We start from the raw sequence: 20517 nt of genomic DNA, 5'->3' as shown, positions 1-20517 counted from the left end.
TAAACAAAGTAAAACAGAATGAAATTGTGTTGTCCTTTAAGGTCAGTTTGTTTATTTAATTTATTCAGTCATGAAAACAAAGAGAGTGTGTTTATTTAGTTTGTTTACGCATAAAAAGGCGTACCTTTTCCCCGACTGATGCACTTACTATTACTTTATATAATAAATACTATAGATACCAATACACCGCAGCAGGTGGCGCTAACAGATGTTGTCCTCCGTGCCGCTGGGTGGCGCCATACTGATGTCCTGTTTGCGGAAGTGAACCCCGTCGCTCCACCAGCAACGAGTAAACAGACATCCAGGATGAATAGGACGTCGTAAGGCGCTAAGTTTTCCATGTTGACCGCCATAAACGATAAGCAGCGATACAGAAACTCACGGTGGATATTTCTTAAAAGCAGAAAGTGACTGGGAAAGGCGTGCTGAAAGTTAAAGCGTGTGTAACACTACAGCAGCTGCGGAATAAGATGATGCCGGAGCTATGTTAAGCTAGCACGCTAAGCTAAATGCTAGCGACGGTTAAGCAAAGTTGGGTTTTGGAATGGTAGTGCGTAGCGCGAGCTCCTCTGGACATGTCAGCCGGAGCAGGAGCCGCGTCAGGAGGCTCCCTGGAGTCAACGCTGGAGAGGAAGCTCCAGGGTGTCTCAAACACCATGGAGTCGATTCAAGGACTGTCAACGTGGTGCATCGATAACAAGAAGTACCACAGCCTGATTGTGCGACACTGGATGAAGTGCTTGAAGAAATGTAAGTAGTTTTACCTGTTAAACTGACAGTTGCTGCTCTGGTTGTACATGGTGGTGTCGTTTGGGAACAGCGATCGCAGTCCTCCTATTGTTTAAAGTAACTATGAGATAATCTTTTTTTTTTTCCGGCTCACAAACTGAGAAGTTTGTCCTGGTTTTAAACACGGAGAAAATGGAGTTTAAAAAACGTGCGCTCCTCCTCCGGTCAGCCAGTGCTAGCTGAATGGAGACAAACTGTCAGTTGCTCTCAACTGGGGTCATTTCTTGCTTTGTTGCTTCTGTAAAGTATTTCTGCCTCATCGTTGGCAGGACAAACTTACTTTAGTTGCAACAAAAAGTTCTCGTTAAAGGGGATGTTTAGTTTTTGCGACGTCAACTGCAGATGTCAAGTCGGGAATAGTGTCCCAGGTGCAATGCGTATAAGCGTTTATTTGGGCAGTTTGATGATGTGTAATATTTATTTGTAAATTTGTCACAATAACCTGACAGATACTTAACATCCGCGCACTAAAACAGCATATACGTCGATACAGATATATCTGTGAGAGGCCATCATAAGGTCCGATAATATTAGCTAACTGAAGGACTGGTTGAGCTGTAATTTGCACCACTGAAGTACTGGGACAAGTGGGCCCTGGGACCTGCATTAGTATGTTGTCTCCTATAGGATTCCTATGTCCAAAATGAATGAAACACCTCTATTATTTTAGTTTATACTGTGCTCCCATTGGTGCCTTTTTCTAAATTAAGTTGTGTTTCATCAAATAAGGAAATCAGGAAAACCTGGTGCCACATATGATATCAGTATGATAATACTAGTGGGTTTCTGGGTCTCAAAGTTATTGATGGAAACTTGGAGTCAAGAGTAGCTAAAAGCAGATTTGTTTCTCATGTGCAACTCTATTCAGATGAGGAAGATGGCTGTCATGTTGTAAAAATAATCTCATCTTTTGAAACATACTGTCAAGAAAAATTGCTCTGTAGTGCTTTAGTTGATCAACTCACCAAAAACATCTTCATATTTTTTCCAGAGCAACAGAATGTTAGCTCAGTTTTTGACAATTCATTGTTTTATATCATAAACAAAACTCTTATATATCTAGTAATCTATGCTAGGCATTTTTCAGTTGATAATACAAATAACCTGCAGCACTATTTTGAATGCTTTCCTTGATGTACTTGGCAGTAGCAGAGGGGGTGCTAGAGAGCCATTAATAGACTTGATAATCACTGAAGCATGAAAATCATCTTGGCAAGGCACTTACAGAAAATCAGATGCAAATTTATAAATATTACCATGATCGTATTACAGATGGGTAGAAATCAAGGTCTATCTGACAATGTAAAGGAAGCAATTGGTCATATCATTGATAGAGCAGTCAAATTTGCAAATTAAAATTTTCCATTTCCTACCAAATGCTGTTTTTTCTCATAACAGAATAGCAATCTACAGCTTTAACCAGCGTTATACCTTGCATGACATATTCACATGAGCTGTTTCTATTGAATTGTGGTCCTGAATCAATTATGTCTTTGTATCTGCTTCTGTTCATATTTATAAGCTTTGTGTAACTTGAGCTTTGTGGCTTTCTTAGTGTGAGCAAAGGGCAACAGATGAACCTAAAGACTACTCATAAAGCTTGACACTGGTATTTTGCTGAGCCAGATACCTAGGCCTGTTCTGTCACCCCAACCAGTGTGTAAATGTATAAACAGTAACAGGTTGTGCTTCAGTCTGCAGCTGCTGTATGGTGTTCTGAAAAGCTGTCTTGTTGTTGGCCTTGCTAGTTGTTTACTGGATTAAATATGTTTGTTTACTCAAAAATGTGTTTCATTAGTTGTTGCTACAAGATCTGGCAAAATTTACTTGTTAACCTGAGTTTTCTGTATATGTTATAAAGTCCATTAGCAGTGGTATTTAAGAGGCCTGGCGCTGGAGTAATCATTGTCAAAGAATTCCCTGAAAGCTATTGATGAAGTGGACAGTGTCAAATGTGAGATGTTTAAAAGTTGTAAATACTGAAAAAAAAACTGTGGGGAGAGACATTTTTTTGGTTTCTTTGGTTTCTTTTCTATGTTAAACAAATGTAATTTCTTTGATGTGTTGCTGTTTTGATGTTCCAAAACCATTTCTGTGTTGTTCGCCTCCCCTGTAGCAGTAGATAAGGGATTTTATTACAGGCGTCTGTGCTAAGGCTGGCTGTTTGACTTTGGTTTTACTCCCAAACTCCATTAGAGTGGAGTTTGTCGATACTCGGAGGTGGCCGTACCTCACTATTGTTTGTTTTTCTCTCAGCTTGTGTTTAAAGAGGTGTGTTTAGTCAGTTAAAATGCAGTGTGACTGAGACTTTGTTTGTTTATGTTCAGCTGGATCACACATTTGAACTATCAAATGTCAACATAATACATAAATGTAAGAGTCAGTTTACCTTACAATAATTTGAAAGGGAATTCTTTACTGGGGGAAGTGTTTTGATGAACACTTCAAGGATAAGTTCATGCAAAAATGAAAAATCAGTCATTATCTACTCACCCCTGTGCTGGAAAGTCGTGTAGTCCACAAAACATTTCTGGAGCTTCACAACAAAACAGTGTTTCAGTGGCAATCCAAGTCTTTGGAAGCCCCAAGATCCCAAACTGATTTGAAAAGACGTTATTTACACCCTTTCTAAAGTCAAAATCTTCACTGTAGCTGCTAAGCTAAGAGCATTAGCAGGCACCCCATCTTAAGTGGGTGCACAAGCTCAACCATGCCTTAAGGGGTTTAAATAACGTCTTTTCAAATCCGTGTGGGATCTCGGGGGGTCTGGAGACTTGGATTACGCCGGATGAGTCATATGAGCCGTATGGAGCCATTTTATGGTTGTTGATTTTTTCAGTTGTTTCTTTACTTTTTAAAACCCCATCTACTTGAGTTGTTTAGGATAATGATGAAATGCTGTTTAGCTGTGACACTCCAGGAATGTTTTGTGGACTATATAACTTAGCTGACTTTCCATTGGCATGAGGGTGAATAGATAATGACTGAATTTTTATTTTTCGGTGAACTTATATTTTAAAGCAGCTACAAGGAACTTTCATTTTTTGTTGATTCTGGTAGCCCCTGTGTCATAAAGATCTTGATATGAATAATGTTTGCATACCTTTTGGTAGCGAGTAAAGGAAAGACATAAATCACGAAGAGATGTGGTTTCTTTCTATCATTTGGAGGATTTGTTAAGCAACTAATTGGAAACTTTATTAAAAACTGAAACAAATTGATTTTGAAGATTTGATTTTTCACCCTTTGCTCACATATTCTCTGAACAGATAGCTGCATTATTCAAGTGAGGTATTTTGTTCTTTGTGTGCGTTAATAAAAGAGTTTTGTAATAAATGGGGTAAAGTATAAATAAGTATAGATTTTGTGTCTGCACCAGAATATGGATATCATGTTGGCACCAGTATCAAAAAACTTATTCTCTAGTTATACTCAGTCCTTGTTATTTCTCTCTCCTCTCTGTTGTTATCAAAGAAACATAAATCACAAATTGGGATGATGTTGTAATGTTATGTTGCATACTCTGATGTTGGTTAAATGTCACATATCCATTGACTTCATGTTCTCTTAGATTACAATAGTTCATTTATGTGTATTGTTATATATCTAGGTTTTTAGGTTACTTTGATTAATTTATCGTTACTTATTGAGTAATAATACCAATCCTTTCGGATATAAAACTTAAAAAATACAAATTTTTCTTTGCATTTCTCATTTACCCTCATTATAAAATTAATATTGTTTGTTTATTCCATCTTGTGAAGGGCTCATTGCATGGTTAAAAAAACAGACTTGATTAAAAATTATAAAACACAAGTCTAAAAATTAGAGAGCAAAATACCAGCACCAGTATGCATTTAAATGACTTGACCCCGATGAGGACCTATGTTGATCTTGTATGCCTTGGATTGATTTTGAAGGAGACTCACATTTTATATTTTATATCAAGACTATATTTCACCCATGCAATGAGCCCCTCACAAGATTGGGTAAGCAGAGTACACTGGAAGTTTCCAAGGAGCACCTTTTGCTGTCTTAAAATGTTTCTGTGTTTCACTGATAGGCTGACTAATTAGGTTACTAAACTAACTAATTTGTTAAGGTTCTGATAATGAGAGATAGATGCTTGTCTTTTTGACATTTTAGTGCTTCACCTGTTGCCATGGAATTTGACATCTAAGATAGTACTCGAAGAAGTGTTGTGCCAAATGTTTGGTTGGCTGCATTGAAAAAGTGGCAAACACTGATAAAGAGAGCAGGAAATTGGGCTTCTCTGTGGCGTTTAAGTAGTCAAATAAAACACCAACTATTAAAACAAGTGACGGTTGCATTTTTGCTCCGCATGGACAAATTTGATCCTGGAGCACGGGGCTGTGTATGCATGCGGTCCCGCTCACTGAAGCTTCAAACCCCCCCAAAATGTATTTGTGACAGTGCTACTTTTTACAGAGTAGATGGTTAACCAGTTATTTATACAAAACAATTGCACCAGTACTGATATCAGCAAATATCTAAAAACTGTCCAAAGGGCCTTTTCAGGGTCTCCTCCCTCAGCAGAATCATATAGTCTCTAACGTTAATGTCTCTCTTTCCTCTGACAGCTGACTCCGCACACAGGCTCAACCTTATCTACCTAGCCAACGATGTCATTCAGAACTGTAAAAGGAAAAATGCCATTGTTTACCGTACAGCGTTTGCAGAGGTGCTTCGAGACGCCTTCCTGCTGGTCAAGTAAGTTAGATAACAAAATGATTCCCTTTCTTAATCTTTTGTCTTTTGCTTTTGTTTCTCGCTGTCTCTGTCCCCTCAGTCTTAGCTTTTGTTTTATTCACTCGAAGAAGTTCCTCACACATAAATAAAACAAATGTCATTACAACAAAGACATATAAATCTCTTGGCTCACTGCATAATCCTCTCATCTTTCTCCAGCGTTGATGGTGACCCTAAGGTTATTAAATCAGTGGAGAGGATACTGTCCATCTGGGAGGAGAGGGGTGTGTATTCAGGGACACTGATTACTGAACTCAGGAGTAACTTAGTCAAAGAGGAGTCACCTCCTGAGACACCCGTGGAGCAAAAAAGTAAGTGTGTTTATTCATTTACTTTCTTAATTTCTTTTTACATTTTTATTACTATCTCTTTTATCAGTAGCTGTGCAAAGTTCTTGAAACTGATTTCATACAGACTGTGCATCCATAGTGGTAATATTAGTCAGAATATGCTGTTGTTCTATTAACTTCTGTACTGTAGATTTCATTCTTATGTATTCCTGTTTTTACATTTCTGATTTTTTGCAGTGTCTTTTTTTTTTTTTAATCTAAATGCTTGGTACATTACTTTGATGTGATGTCTAATTTTCATTCTCATCTTCTTGAAGCTCCAGTTGAGTCTAAAGCAGATCTACGGTCCAAGGTTCTTGCAGAGTTTGTGGTAAGCAAGAAACTTAAGTTTTAAGCTGGATGCGACACACTGAATGCTTGTGCAGCACTGCTGCAAGATGCATTAGATTGGGTTCTCACACATGTGCCAGGCATGCCTGCTGCATCGCGTGATCCAAAGACTCAGAGTCTTGCCTATTTTTGTACCGCGACACGTGTGGCCTGAAAACGACCTGTAGACAGTCATATCGACATCATACCAGCGTTTTACTACAGTTTTAATGCCTATATCTGTAGAATATTTCACAGACATGAAGAGAACTCACACATCAGGTGAAAGTCAGTTTCTTTCTTTCACTTTCACTTTTCTTTTACTTTCTCTCCCTCCCTCTCTTTCCCCCTCGTGCTTTCCGCTTATTCAAAGGGGATAAAGGAAAATCTCGTCATCATATTTATTGATAATTATCATCATGGTAAACTCCTTGTAAACAGATAGGGCAGGCAGGAGCCTCACTGCAGCAGCAACAAACACAAACATGCGAATGAGCAGCAGAAGCAGCTTAGCAATGCAGCCGCCATGCAGTACACAGGCATCCAGTGTGTCCAACCTGTTAGTTGTCCTCTTTTCCTCCTTTACTCAAATATTGTGTTGGTCTTACGTTGTGGCTCTGTTTCAGCCTCAGGCACTAATGGATGAACTGTCCAAGTACAAGAGATCTGTGGAGGAGGTTGACATGAGAGAAAAACAACTGGCAGCTATGAGGGTTGACATCTGTAGCTCTGTGGCCCTTAAGAAGCTCAAAGGTACCTGCTTTATTCACCTTCTACCCTGTTGGACTGCAACACACAGATCATCAGTGGTTTTTCAAGTATCATCCTTACATGCTCAATTCTTACAGATAAGGCCGGAGGAAAGAAGTTTTCTAAGGACTTTGAGGAAGGAAGTGCACAACTACAGGAGTTTGTCAAGTTCCTTGACAAACAATGCAAAACAGGGCCTCCTGTAATGGAGGCCCTCAGCAACGCAGATATCTTCTACGAGATGCAGTACAAGGAGGTCAAGATCGTTGCCAATGTGAGTGACAACTGTATTTGTAGTCAGATGTTTGTTGTATTATCCTGCTTTGAAATCTTGCGAGAAGTGAGTTGTTGTAGGGAGACCATGGTGGAAAGATATGGAGAGAGGATGTTGGAGTTTACATAGAAGAACTGCCAGCAAGAATTTATTCAAAAGTCATGGCTGACCGTTTTACTAACAACTCTAACAAATCACCGCATGAGATTTCAGAGTCAGCCTAGCCTGGAGCTGTTTTGTTTATGTTGTTATTTGTCAGTCTCACTACTTGCCCATAACATGTAGAGGACCAATTTTGAGCACTTTTGACCGGTGCATTTATGAAACTGAAATAACAGGAAAAATACAATAATTAAATTCACCAGATCTGTTGTGGATTGAATAATAAGCTGCTTTTAAAAGCAATTGGTAGACCATGTTAACTGTTCATGTACTGACAATACATTACCTCTCCTCTCTAGGCCTACCAGACATTTGCTAACAGGGTGTCCCACCTTAAGCGTAAGCTGGATGCCCTGAAGGCCACCTTGCCAGACCTGGACGACTCACCCATCCCCTCACCCTCTGCAGATGCACCGTCTCCAACTGGCTCAGAGTCCCCTTTTCATGGCCTGGAATTGGCGCACCCCGATCCAGATCTTGATGGCTCAGCTATGGATGATGAGGCAGAGCCACCGGCACCGAGCCCTCTGTCCTCGCCAGGAGGATCTCCCAAACACATGGAGACACTCGGGGAGAATGACAATCGTGAAGTGGAAGACATGGAGCTCTCTGATGAAGAAATGGACAGCGGGGGGATAATAGGTAAGGATTGGCCTTAATGACTAACTGCACAGTGAGGACTTTTTTACATGCTGTTTGAGATAATTCACACTGATTTTCTGTGCCAGACTTGCTAAAATGATGAGAATGAGAAGCAACAGCAAAAATAGGCAGGTTAAAAGACACTGACGCATGCAGAGAAACACGTAAATGAAACTTGTATCGCAAGTTAAGAAAGTGCAAGTATTTCTACCAATCTTTGTTTCAGCCAATTTCACTGGAACAGTGTTCCTCACCAGTAGAGCCACTTACTAAAAAATATTTTTACAAGTACAGACAGCCATACATCTGCTATTTTACTGTTCTTAATTTTGTGTTCACTAAAAAACCTTCAGCCCATCATAAATAATCTGTGTTAACAGTTTATCAGTATGTACATGTGCTTAAATTTGTTTATCATCGACATGGAATAATATGTGAAGATGATATGATTTACCAAGAGAAATGTATTCTGCTCTTGATGCTCTGCTCTGCTGTAAACTGAACATTGTCTTGTCTCTGTTTTCTGGCATTTTATTGAGAAATAATGGAGAGTGAATTTAAAACATAATCAGTTCAATTAATTGCTGATGAAAGTAGTTGTTTCAAGCATAATATCTTATTGAAAGTAAAGGTATTTTGTCATTATAATGCAAGCATTTAAAGAAGTTTTGTATTTTAACTGCTGTAAAAGAAGAATCTTTTTTTAGCTCCATTTTTTAGATAGTTGACCTGTGTGTTATGATTTTTCACAGACAGCTGGTGAGACTATGTTTCAGTGTTCTTGGCAGCATGTTCCCCAAAATTTCTTGGAAGCGTCTTGTCCGGTTTCAAAAATGATCTGCACTCGTAGAAAATCAATGACAACAGGAATTGTGTTGCATACTAAAAACGAGTCTGAAGAAACTATGCATGTCTTGTTTCATTACAAAAAGTGTATATTTGATAGCACCCAAACCCTTTCTCATTGCCCTGCCTCACAAATTTTCTCCTCAGTCGAGGAGCAGATGAAATGCTCCACCAACCCAGAGGTGTCCACTCCACTCCCTGCAAAACCTGAGCCATCAGTGATAAAAGCGCAGCCTATCGCACAGGTCACAACCCCTGTAGCACCTCCTGCAGCAGCTTTGGAAAGTGTTGATCTGGCTAAAATTGGCTCAATCCTCAACAGTTTAAGCTCAGTCATGAAGAATACAGGTGAGTGTATAACTGGGGACTGAATAAGTATGAATTCAAATTAACGTATGTATTTATATAACTTTTTTTTTGTGATAAATGTGGTTATAAAAGTGCCAGCTTTCACTGTTGTGGTGATTTGTAACTAAGGTGAGTGTCTGTCTCTGTCTCGCAGGACCATTAGTGGAGAGTCCACCTGCAGCAGCCCCTGCTGTGTCCTCATTGAAGACCACACCTGCTGCATCTGTGGCCTCTCCGGATCCCAGTTCACTGGTAAACCTTCTTTCCGAGGTGGACATGAGTCCTGCAGACCTCCTCGGTGCTCTCTCCAAAGTCCAGGGCAAAGGCAGCTTTGATGGTGAGAATAAGGAGTCCTTCACTTATTTTTGAAAAATTGAAACCATTTTTTTCATTCAATAAAAATAGCAAGCTTGCGTAATATACATTTCCGTGTTCTCCCTTTCTTCACTCAGGCATCACTTCTCTCCTGAGCAGCCCAGCTGCAAATGTCTCTTCAGACTCTTCCAGTACAGGCAAGGTTCCTCCCTCTCCCTCATCCACATCTGCATCAGCAGTGCCCTCTCAGAGCCCGTCCTCTGTTACACCTGTGCCTTCTTCAGGCAGCTCTACTGTGAGGCAGAGCACAAGCTCCCAAAAGCCCCCTCAGGCGTCCAACCCAGCCTCTGCCCTGGTCCAGGCTCTCCATACAGACATGGAGTTGACAAAAGAGCCTGAAACGTCCTTGTCTTCCAAGAGTTTAGAGTCTAAAATCCACAGCTTCCTGCAGGGGAATCCAGCTTTTAGTGCATTTGACCTGGATTTCTCTTCACACCCAGTGCAGGGAGGGGATACCCTCAGTCCAGTAACTGGGGCAGACACGCAGGATGGGACTCCAGTGCGGGACGAGGGCGGAGGCACACCAACTCAAGATGAGATCATGGACAAGCCTGCGGTGGCTCCGTTAATTTCCAACACAAATCAGTCATCTATTGGAGAAACTTTTGAAACGGCTCCTGTTGCATACCAGAACAACAGTCAGAAGAACCCCAACAATCCCCAACAGCAAGCTCACCTGCCGCCAGATATGGCTCAGAACGGACAGGTCTACCAGCCTTACCCATATGGCAAACAGGAGATGTCGGAGCGCGGCATCACTACACCTGTTGCACATTACCAGCAGATTTCTGAAAAACCTGGAGGGCCAGTGCCTGGAGAAAGAGCCCCAGGCATTGCCAATAGCTCACAGACAGTTGAAGGCTTTCAGCGGGGGAGAGAAAGGGGTTGGTATGGTGACATTTACCCAGAGGGGAACTCTCAGCAACCCGGAGGCTACAATGTGATGGTGCCTGGAGGGGCTGGAGAAAACAAGACGTCAGGACTTTATCCATACCAAGTCGAGCAACCTCAAGAGTTAGGATCCCAGCAAGGCGCCTCTGCACCACCTGATTACTTCAGAAACACCCTCCCCCCTGTCCCGAAGTTCCCTCCACCTCCTCATAGTTTTAAGGCGCCTCCTCCTGTGCCCAGTGGTGCAATGATTCCCCAAGAACAGCAGCCAATGCCCCGCGCAAACACAGGGGAGGTGCATGGGTCCGGAGTCGATAGTGTCATCAGTGGGATGGTGGTCCACGACCATCAACACAAATCCATGTTTCATTCAGATGAACCGCTGTATGACCGGCCTCGCCCCCCTCACCCTGAGGATTTTCGCCCTCCTCACCCTGAGGATTTTCGCCCCCCTCACCCTGAGGATTTTCGCCCTCCTCACCCTGAGGATTTACGCCATCACCCAGAGAATCTGCGTTACCAAGAAGAACCCGAGTTTTACCACGATGACCTCCACCGTCCCGATGCCCCCTTCTTTCAAGAAGAGCCTTACCACCACACAGAGGAACCATATTACAGGCCAGGCAGCCCTCCACACCACTACACCAGAGTTCGAGCACGCCTGACTCCCCCTCTCTCACCCTCAGAGGACCCTTACTTCGCCCACGACTTCCAACGTCACAGCCCCCCTCCTCCGCGCTTTGCTCCAAGGAGACCCCCACCTCATCCTGAAATACGTCATCCTGGTTTGCGGCCTCCACATCGGCCTCCCCACTCAGCACACCACCAACACCCCAGAGGACCCCCACGTGCACCATTCCCTCGGTTCCACGGCCCTGATCCAAGGATGAGAGGCAAACGTCCAGGCCCAAGAGGAGGGGGGCCAATGTTCGCGCCGAAAAGACCATTTCCACCCCCACGATACTGACCAGACATGTAGCTTTGAACTCTTTAAAACACTGTGGATGTCATGAAGGCGGGGGCAGGACTTTAAGACTTGTAATTTCCTCAGTGTTGAGCCCCACACCGGTCATAAAAATCTGAAATGGAAAATGTGTGTGGTGCAAGGTGGGCATCAGGAGACAAAGTTAGACTGAAGAAGAATTAATTCAGCAGCTGCCAGGAGAAAAACAAACAGCGAGAGAAGAGAATGGAGGAGAACAAGAGACAACACCAGGAGATGTAAAAGAGGTCGGAGGCTCTGAGAGGGCTGCTGAGCTGAAGAGCGAAGACAGAAGATTAAAGAAAATAAGAGGTGGATATATATAATTCACTTTTTGTGTTATTTGCTCCAGTATGAAGCATTGCATTAAGTATGTAATTTAGTGTCAGTTTTTTAGAGGTCAGAGTGTGTGCATGTTACGCGTGTGAGCATGCGGTCGAGTCTAAATCCACTAGTCCCAGATTTTGGATCCGAAGATAATTTTTTGCTAAGAGAGCGAGAAAAGAATGAAGTCGATGCAATGTTTCTGCTGTTATTTAGTTTTTCAGTGAGCAATTTCTCCTCCTACTCATCAGCAGTACTATCGCAGTAACTTTTGCTAAAGCGTTAATTTAAATTTCACATGAAAAACAGAGTGTATGTTATAGAATTTATGTTCCTTCTAAAATACACGTTTGTTCCAACTCCGAATGTTATATTTGTAAAGCGATGCACTCTTTCACTGCGCAAGATCCCTTTCGGCGTTAGTTTTACGTCTCGCAAAGCTCCTTGAAGGAGTGCGGCACAAGTCATAATCGATGGGAGAAAGACGTGTGAGAGTTATTTTTTTCAGCCTCCAACACCGACGCAGAAGAAGTGCATTTTTGGAGGGGATGAAGATACTCGGCTTCAGTTTCATTTTACTTGTACTGACTAATAAAAATCTGAGTTTGAAAAACTGTGTTGTTTTTTTTCCTTTCCTCTGATCCTGTTGCACCACTGCCCTGCTACTCATCTGCTATACAGGCCTAAACTTGTCCATCACCAGAGAAATTAGCATACCTATGTCTCTTTGAAGTCCAGTTAAGTAAGCACAGGTTGCATCACACAGTTTCATGCGTTTTGAAGAAATATGCTATTTGAGGTCAATATCACTATTTTAATACTCAAACGTATTTTTTAAAAAGTCTTAAGGAAGCGTTTGATCCACCAAAGTGTTCGTAAGCTGTCTAAAATAAGTTGCTATTGCCATGCAACATTATTCCAGAGAGGGAAAATTAACTCTTCGAAATGAGGTACATTTACTGTATTTGAAACATTAACTAGTTATATTTTTTGTAGCATTTAGATACTTCCTGTTCCTGCCAAAAGGATGCAGCCATTTCTGTTAAATAATAGTGTATATACTTCTTTGACATGTCACATGAAAAGCCTGTGTGGATGTGCCTATTTAATATTAGTGAGTTTGTTTAATTGGTCATTTCATAAAATCTCAAACATTTTCATTGGCTTCCTCAGAGCTCAGTTAACCGACTGTAAATGTCTGTATAGTTACTCAGTGTAGTCAGTTGTAGAAAACAGATGAGTCTCGTGTTGCATCTCTTTTTAGCACAGGTTGGGCAGAGGTTTCAAATTGGCTCGGAAGCAAGAATAGATTTCTACATGTGATTTATTTATGAGGCTCTATTTTCTGTGGAGTTCATTATGTTTAACTCTCCACTGATATATACTTAAGACATTACTTAAAGAAGAAGTTCACCCAAAAATGAAAATTCAGTCATTATTTCTTCGGGTGAAGTTTTGTAGAACACAAAACATTTCTGGAGCTTCACAGCAAAACAGTGTTGAAGCATTCTCCTAAACAACTCAAGTAGATGGGGACTTGTTATCTACTTGATATCTGTAGAGTCGTATTACGCCAGATGTTGGAGACATTTTATGTTTTTATTTTACTTTTTTTTGGTTTTTAAAACTTTTAAAGTCCCCATGTACTTCAGTTGTTTATGACAATACTGCAACATTGTTTTGCTGTGAAGCTCCAGAAATGTTTTGTGGACTACAAAACTTTACCAACAGCATGGGGGTGACTGGATAATGATATTTGAGTGAACTTACTGTGCAAGTTAGTCTGAACCTTCTGAACCTGCATAGTTTTTTGGTTTGTAGTCTTAACAGTTACACATCAGCTCATCTTTTAGCACTTAAAAATCAACCATATCTTCATAAGAGTCCATTTGGTCCTACTTTTAATCCTTCCTCTTCACTGTTTTCTACTGTGCTGGGGTAGAACTGAACACATTTCCAGTTTAGGGTTCATGGTTTCCCTCTGGAAAACATGTCTGTTTCCCTCATAGCACAGTAGAAGGCTCCCTGACTCCTCTAATGCCTCTTTAATTGAGGAGAGGGCTGTGATGGACACCTAATCTGATGCCACACCGACTTCACATGGAGCTTCAATGTGAAGTTTGAAAGGAAAACGTCAATAAGATCAATTAGACAATTGCAAAACAAGTATTAAAGTCCTCCTTGATTCATTCATTTGCTAAATCAAATCTGATTGTACTCTGTTCAGTGCCACGTTAGATTGCAAGTGTAAAACTTTTGATTTCATGCTCTTAAAGAGAAATAAATCTGCTTATCACAGTTATCAAACTAGACTTTTCCTCTTAGAGTTAATTATTAAACCATCACCAAAACTTTAAATGATCTCCATTTTGTTAGTGAAGAAATAAATAATAAATCCTAACTGGTAACCTTAAACGAGATGTTTTACATTCATACTCACTTTAGCAGAAATGAGCATCCTGATCAGGTTGTACCTGATTAATCCGTCCGGCCTTAATTAAGACAATCATTACAGCCTGTGTTTGGGGAAATTAGTTTCGATTTTAACCAGGCAGCATTCGTGCAACTGTTCAAAATTCGATGTCGTGGAAATAATGGGGAAAAATTGTGAGTTCAGCACATTATAGTTTCTTCGGGTAATAAATCTGAGGCAGGAAGCGGCAATCAGATTGATAATAAACCTCCCTGAAATAGAAAAGTACAGCAACGTGCTCAGGGTCCTGTTCCTCGTCTGTGGACAACTAAGTTATCCATATTGTAATGTCGATGATTTGACATAGGCCTACATCTGGATTTGTTTAGTCCTTCAAAGCTGGTTTACTATTGATCTGCAACTGTTGTCATGGCAACATCTCCATTAGATAAATCCCGCAAAAGTTCAGTTATTGACGTTAAGCTGAAAGATTTAATCTCAAAAGGCACCCTTTCTTAGATTTATAATGACATTGTTGTAATGGGTAATTATCTCTATTTAATTTTCATGATGAAAAGCTTCCTGAACTTTTACCTAAAAACAAAACAAAATTACATTTTGTATTTTAAAAAAGGACCAAACTGAACACATGATATTAAATATGACATCAAAATACAAAATTGTCAGTTGAACTCTTAAAAACTTAGTTACATCCCATCACACAAGTACATTTACTCAAGTACTGTACTCAAGTTCAGTTTGAGGTACTTGCACTTTACTTGAGTATTTCCATTTTCCGCTACTTTCCATTTCCAGTCAACTACATTTTAGAGGCAAATATTGTACTTTTAACTCCATTACATTTATTTGATAGCTTTAGTTACTAGTTACTTTGCAGATTGCATGCAGCGTCAGATCCAAAGCAGCACATTTTTTTAAAGAATTAATTTAATTGGCAATCGGATTACAAAAAAAAATCTCATAATCACAAAAATGCTAAATATGGGATTCAATAATAGCCCAGGCTGATAATCGATCGACCCATAGTACACAGTGTAAAAAACATGTAAATGTAGATATAATTTACTTTTACTTGTACTTTTGATACTTAAGTAGATTTAATAATCGATACTTGATAGATGTTTACTCAAGCACTATTTATGAGTGACTTTCACTTTTACCAAAGTAATATTTTCACACAGTATCTTTGTTTATTGTCAAGTATCACTTTTAAGTACTTTTTACAACACTGTAATGAAGTACAGAAATCCCTTTGATCAGGGAAAACCTTCGCCAATCATGCACCAACATTCCTAATAGTTGTACCACATTTTCAACTCGTATCTAAACATATTTTGCCGTTTAACTGTAATCAAGTGTGAAATCATTGTGGAGCATAAGTAGAGCAGTATAAAAGCAGTGACAGTGCATGAACACACATAAAAGAGACCTATAAATGAATCTATTCCCCCAAAACACCTTAACCTAATGTAACTGCAATCACATGATCATGGTTTCAACTCTGTCCTCTTTTTGCCTTCATTTCAACATAAGAGTGCTCTGTTATTCAAGATAATTTCACCAAGGATTACCGAGCCAATCCTCAAAATGGCTTTCAAAGTACCAAATTAGCTGTCTGAGGATAAAAAGGATTATTTGAGGCTCTTCACATTGAGTTAGCTTGAATTAGTGAAGCCACATTTGAAGAACTGGGTCTAAAAGTGGCATTTTTTTCTTCCACTCAGGGTCACTTTCACGTTATTAGTCTGATTTGTGAGGTGAGCAGCAGCCGCAGCACAATACAAAATGATGCAAGAATCGCAACCTTCAGATGTCGATGTTGTTTATTGTGCTTAAAGTGTGCCATAATGAATAATAGTGTTTGTTTAGTTATTTATTCTGAGTGAGAAATAATGTTTACTTTCCTGAATGTTGCATAAATCTTCCTTCCCTTGCATTTTAACCTATTTCCTGTTTCATCCCCTCCCCCCTCCTGTTTTCCTCCTCAGGGAGCCGGAGCGACACTTTGATGTGTCTGATGTGATGGGAACCTTTTCCACATGTTAACTCGGGGAAGGTTGATGCTGCAGTGGCTGTCTCCTCTTTGAATCCTGCACCGCTCCCAGCGAAGGCTCTTCACGGTCTGACGTGAGCGCTGTGTGAGTAAGCCACCTCCAGCTTAATACATCCCAAACTGAGTGGCACCAGCAGGAAATCAAAACAATCAATACAGGGAGGGAGAAAATAAATGTGATGAAATTGTTTCTCTCTCTTTCTCCGTGTGTGTGTGTGTGTGTGTGTGTGTGTGTGTGTCTAGTCGAGTGTTTGGGAGGAATCACGGGAGAGCAGGGAGGCTGGACAGAGGAGTAAGTACAGACAGGATTATTGAATACTGGTTAAACATTTAATTCTTCTTCTCTTTGTCAGCATCTGTCTTTCATACACACAATTACTTCACAGGCATTCACACTCCTCCAGTATGTAAAACAAATGTCCATTAAATGTGTGTTTTTGTGAAATAAAGAACTATTCTTCATATCAAAATAAAACAAGGTTGTGCTGTTTGTTATTTTCTTACAGCTTGCCGTGTTAGCTTTTCATGGAGCTCCGAAATAACTTTGTGACTACGCCTCTTGTCACATATTCCAGTGGCGTTTTCAATATTTTTTCTTAACCTGAGAAATAGGGGGAGCAGTAATCCTTCAGTTTATCCCAGAATCATCCAATATGGAGATCTGTAGATTTCACCAGAAAAGACAAAGCAAAGACGGTTGATAACCTTCATCTGAGTTACAGATCAGGCTGCTTGTGGAGTATTTTACTGCTCCCTCATTCATTTAAAGCCAGTGGTGGAGTCAGGGATGCCACGTTTTAGCGAAAATGTTGATAACCATGATATGAAATATTGATATCGTGTTTATAATGCACACGTGATACTATACTTTAAATAATCCAGTGCCTCTTAAATTATTTCTGTTTCTTTACATTCTCATTTTGTCTTCTGCATATTTTCTATGGATATCACAATAATGTTATTGTGAATTCTTAAGGCGACAATAATTGCATACTGAAAATCTGATATAATAACACCCCCAGGTGGAATATAACCATACATAACTAAGTTATTGTACTCAGCTACAATTTACTTGAGTACGACTCGGAGGAGCTTGCTCTTTATACTAAGTCTACCCATTATTTCAGAGGGAAATACTGCATTTTTTACTCCGTTATTTAACATTTTACATGTGACCACCTTTCTAGATTGTGATTACATTTGTTCATTTCAAACGTCTCCTCCTTATTGAGCCATTTAGTCCATAGCTCAGCTTTTTTTAAAAACATTCTGCATGAAAAAAATTTCCAGCCATTATTTATCGGGAAAAATGTAATAGCAACGTTTTATAACACTGACCTTCATCATGTTATATTATTTTGTCGACCCTTGGTCTTCTCCTACGCACCCGTCGATCCACAGGTGTGCAAAACTTTTGCTCTTTGAAGTAATTTTTCTTAAACCAGGCTTCATTTTTCATATTTATTTTTCCAAGATACAGATTAAAAAACTCTTACTGCACATTTTTTTCTCGCTTGTTTAAAATAAAATAAGATTTATGACCGAATTGAAAGCAGAAATGGACCGTCAGAGGTTTTACTATCCGACAGTATATGAAGTAAGATTGTCATGATACCAGAAGTTCAAACTTATGTTTGATACATTAAAAAACAAGCAAAAATAAAAAATAAAAAATCGACTATACCTCTTTCAATAGAGCTTTGATACTTTCACTACTAACAAATGTTGATATATCGTTTTAAACACATGGTGCTGAGAAAGTACTGATACTTTTGACAGCCTTAAAGGTGCATTATGTAGTTTTGAGGAAGACATTTTAATCAGAAGAGAAAGATCTTCATTGACGGATATTTTTTTTCTATACCTAAATAAACAAATTATTTTTGTTTTCATGAATAAACGAACTGACCTAGAAGGTCAACACAATCTCATACAGTTTTACTTTGTTTATATGTGGCGGACCCTGCCACCTTTCTAGCTTCAAACAGTGCTCTGGGGACCTTATAGTCCTCTGAGAACAACTTGTTTATTCAGTTATGGAAAAGATAAATATGTCTGAGGTTGTTTTATTACCTCATTGATATTGTAACTATTAAAATTCTGAGTTTGGATTTCTTCTCTAAAACTACACAGTGCCCCGTTAATATGAAGTACTTAAAATTAGCTTTTAATTAAGAGTAAATAAAAATCCAGTTGTATATTCTGTGGTACTTTGATACTTTAGGCTGTTTATAGTTAAGTACGTTTTCTTTCTTTCTTTCTTTCTTTCTTTCTTTCTTTCTTTCTTTCTTTCTTTCTTTCTTCTGATCTGTATACTTCTCCCAGTTCCCATCACATTGAAGTTCTCGTTAACTTTTGCAAAGTCATATACTTGAAGCACAGCAGCAACATAAACACGGTTTGCTGTTTGCAGCTCGTCGCCAGATGTCGTCGTTGGTTACACTCTGAACTATATAATAAATAAATAAATAAATAAAAAGCCATCCATTGTTACAGTGACACAAATCACGTTTAATGTTTATCATTCATGTATGTACCTGATCAGAGCCAGATGAACTGAGTGCTGCTCTCTGAGCTTATATTGGGGCTGAAGGGCGGAAGGCAGATAGGATTTAGTGACTGATGGCAGATGGCAGTCTTAACATAAGAGACGAGCCGAGGAGAGACTCTGCTGGTGGGAATAAAGGACTGAGCGGTGGAGAGAGATGTGATGTGCGCCCAGAGGCTTTCTGTGTTTTTAAAATAAACACTGTAAGGTTGCTGACGAGCCGAGCCGAGCCGGTCCAGATCGTGACTCGTTTGAAGTGTGCGCAGGTCGGGTGTGTGCAGCCTGCTGTCATGTGGGCTCATTGTTTACATGCTGTCGAGATATCAGAGAGGGCGTGTGCGTGCGTGTGGTGCGTGTATCTTATGCGTGTGTGTGGATGTGAATTCACGGTCCTTCCATTTACACACACTCTTATTGAAATTATGTCTTTTTCCACTCACAGAGGGAAAATTGTAGCCGTGATAATGTGTCACGAGTTTTGAGTGGACCCATTTCAGCACCGTGGCCAGCTCCACGGCGAGAACAAAAGGCGGATTTGCATCGCTTGATGTCAGGGACCGTCTGCTTTTTACCGCCCACGTGAAAAACGAAAAATAATTATAAAACCCTCCTGCCCTCTTTTACTTTTGAGGGACTCGACCATTCCCTCTGAGCAAAATCATATCCACAAGACGTCTATTCGACTTCCACTGGAGGATTTAAACCCCGAGCCTCAACCTCAGTAGCTTACATGAGACGTGCACTTTACCAGGAGAGCTATTTATCAGCTGTAATACAAACCATGTTTTGGTCATTCAACCTTCATCAAATAGGCTAATGTTCCAAGGTTGGATGACCAAAACATGGTCTGATAAATAACTCACCTGGTAAACTGCACGCCTGAGGCTCAAGGTTTAAATCCACCCTGTAGTTTTGGCCGCATGAAGTAAAATTTAGCCGTCATAAAACCTTTAATTTTGAACCACAGGAAGTTCTTTAGAGGACACAAAAAATATCTGAATACCTAAGATGTATTTTTTCAACCTGCTAAAATGCAGTTACAACATCAATATGTCACAAAAGTCAAATTTGTGTTATCATTGTAGTATTTTGTTTATTTGTAGTACTATAGATATAATACACAATTTTTTGTTATTTTCATATTTTTAGTACTTTATATTAGAGATGCACGATATATATCGAACTGATAAATTGTCGGCCCGATAATGGAAAATTATAGGCAGATAATGAAATTATAGCAGATAAATAGAACCGATAATAAAAAGCCAAATTAATTCAGTTGATTTAACTAGTGCAGCATTTACACCCATATGTGGCGGCATGCACATTTAAAGTTGGTTTGCCAGCCGGCAATAAACACAGAGAAGAATAAGAACAACGATGCTGTTATCGCGATTGTGACGTAGAGCTGTTGCACCAGTGTAGAGCCACGCAATGTAGACAAGAGCCACACATGTCGTCACTGGAGTGGGCGTTTTTTTTTTTCAAGTTCAGAAGAAGACAACGCAACTGTGACCTGCAGTACATGTTCTGCAAGTGTTCAGAGAGGAGGGAAAAAGTCTACGAGTTTCACACAATTAATTTTATTAGAGCTATGAATAATAAATCATCCGTCTTTGCCTGCTACATCTTAGCCTTTTTTCCCTCAGAGGTGCATAAACTACAGGTTA

General features: G+C 39.9%; 1 protein-coding gene across 1 annotated transcript; it reads left to right on the top strand.

Annotated features, from left to right (window-relative positions):
- Positions 1–275: 275 nt before the first annotated feature.
- rprd2a (regulation of nuclear pre-mRNA domain containing 2a) lies at positions 276–11726 on the top strand. Its single transcript, XM_073484371.1, has 10 exons — positions 276–750; positions 5391–5520; positions 5719–5870; positions 6167–6219; positions 6845–6971; positions 7067–7242; positions 7704–8046; positions 9040–9240; positions 9395–9577; positions 9693–11726. Exons 1-10 carry the CDS (start codon positions 576–578, stop codon positions 11471–11473), a joined length of 3321 nt encoding a protein of 1106 aa, XP_073340472.1. The 5' UTR covers positions 276–575; the 3' UTR covers positions 11474–11726.
- The last annotated feature ends 8791 nt before the right edge of the window (positions 11727–20517 follow it).

This window comes from Pagrus major, chromosome 16 (assembly GCF_040436345.1).
Source record: "Pagrus major chromosome 16, Pma_NU_1.0".
NCBI classification, from domain to species: Eukaryota; Metazoa; Chordata; class Actinopteri; order Spariformes; family Sparidae; genus Pagrus; species Pagrus major.
This window is presented reverse-complemented; position numbering and strand designations above follow the sequence as displayed.

What these genes read in the sequence shown, in the direction of transcription:
- rprd2a (XM_073484371.1), top strand. Translation starts at nt 576, where the DNA reads ATGTCAGCCGGAGCAGGAGCCGCGTCAGGAGGCTCCCTGGAGTCAACG. An exon ending in GGCCCTTAAGAAGCTCAAAG is followed by an intron (nt 6,972 to 7,066) that starts GTACCTGCTTTA and finishes CAATTCTTACAG; the next exon opens with ATAAGGCCGGAGGAAAGAAG. An exon ending in GGGCAAAGGCAGCTTTGATG is followed by an intron (nt 9,578 to 9,692) that starts GTGAGAATAAGG and finishes TTCTTCACTCAG; the next exon opens with GCATCACTTCTCTCCTGAGC.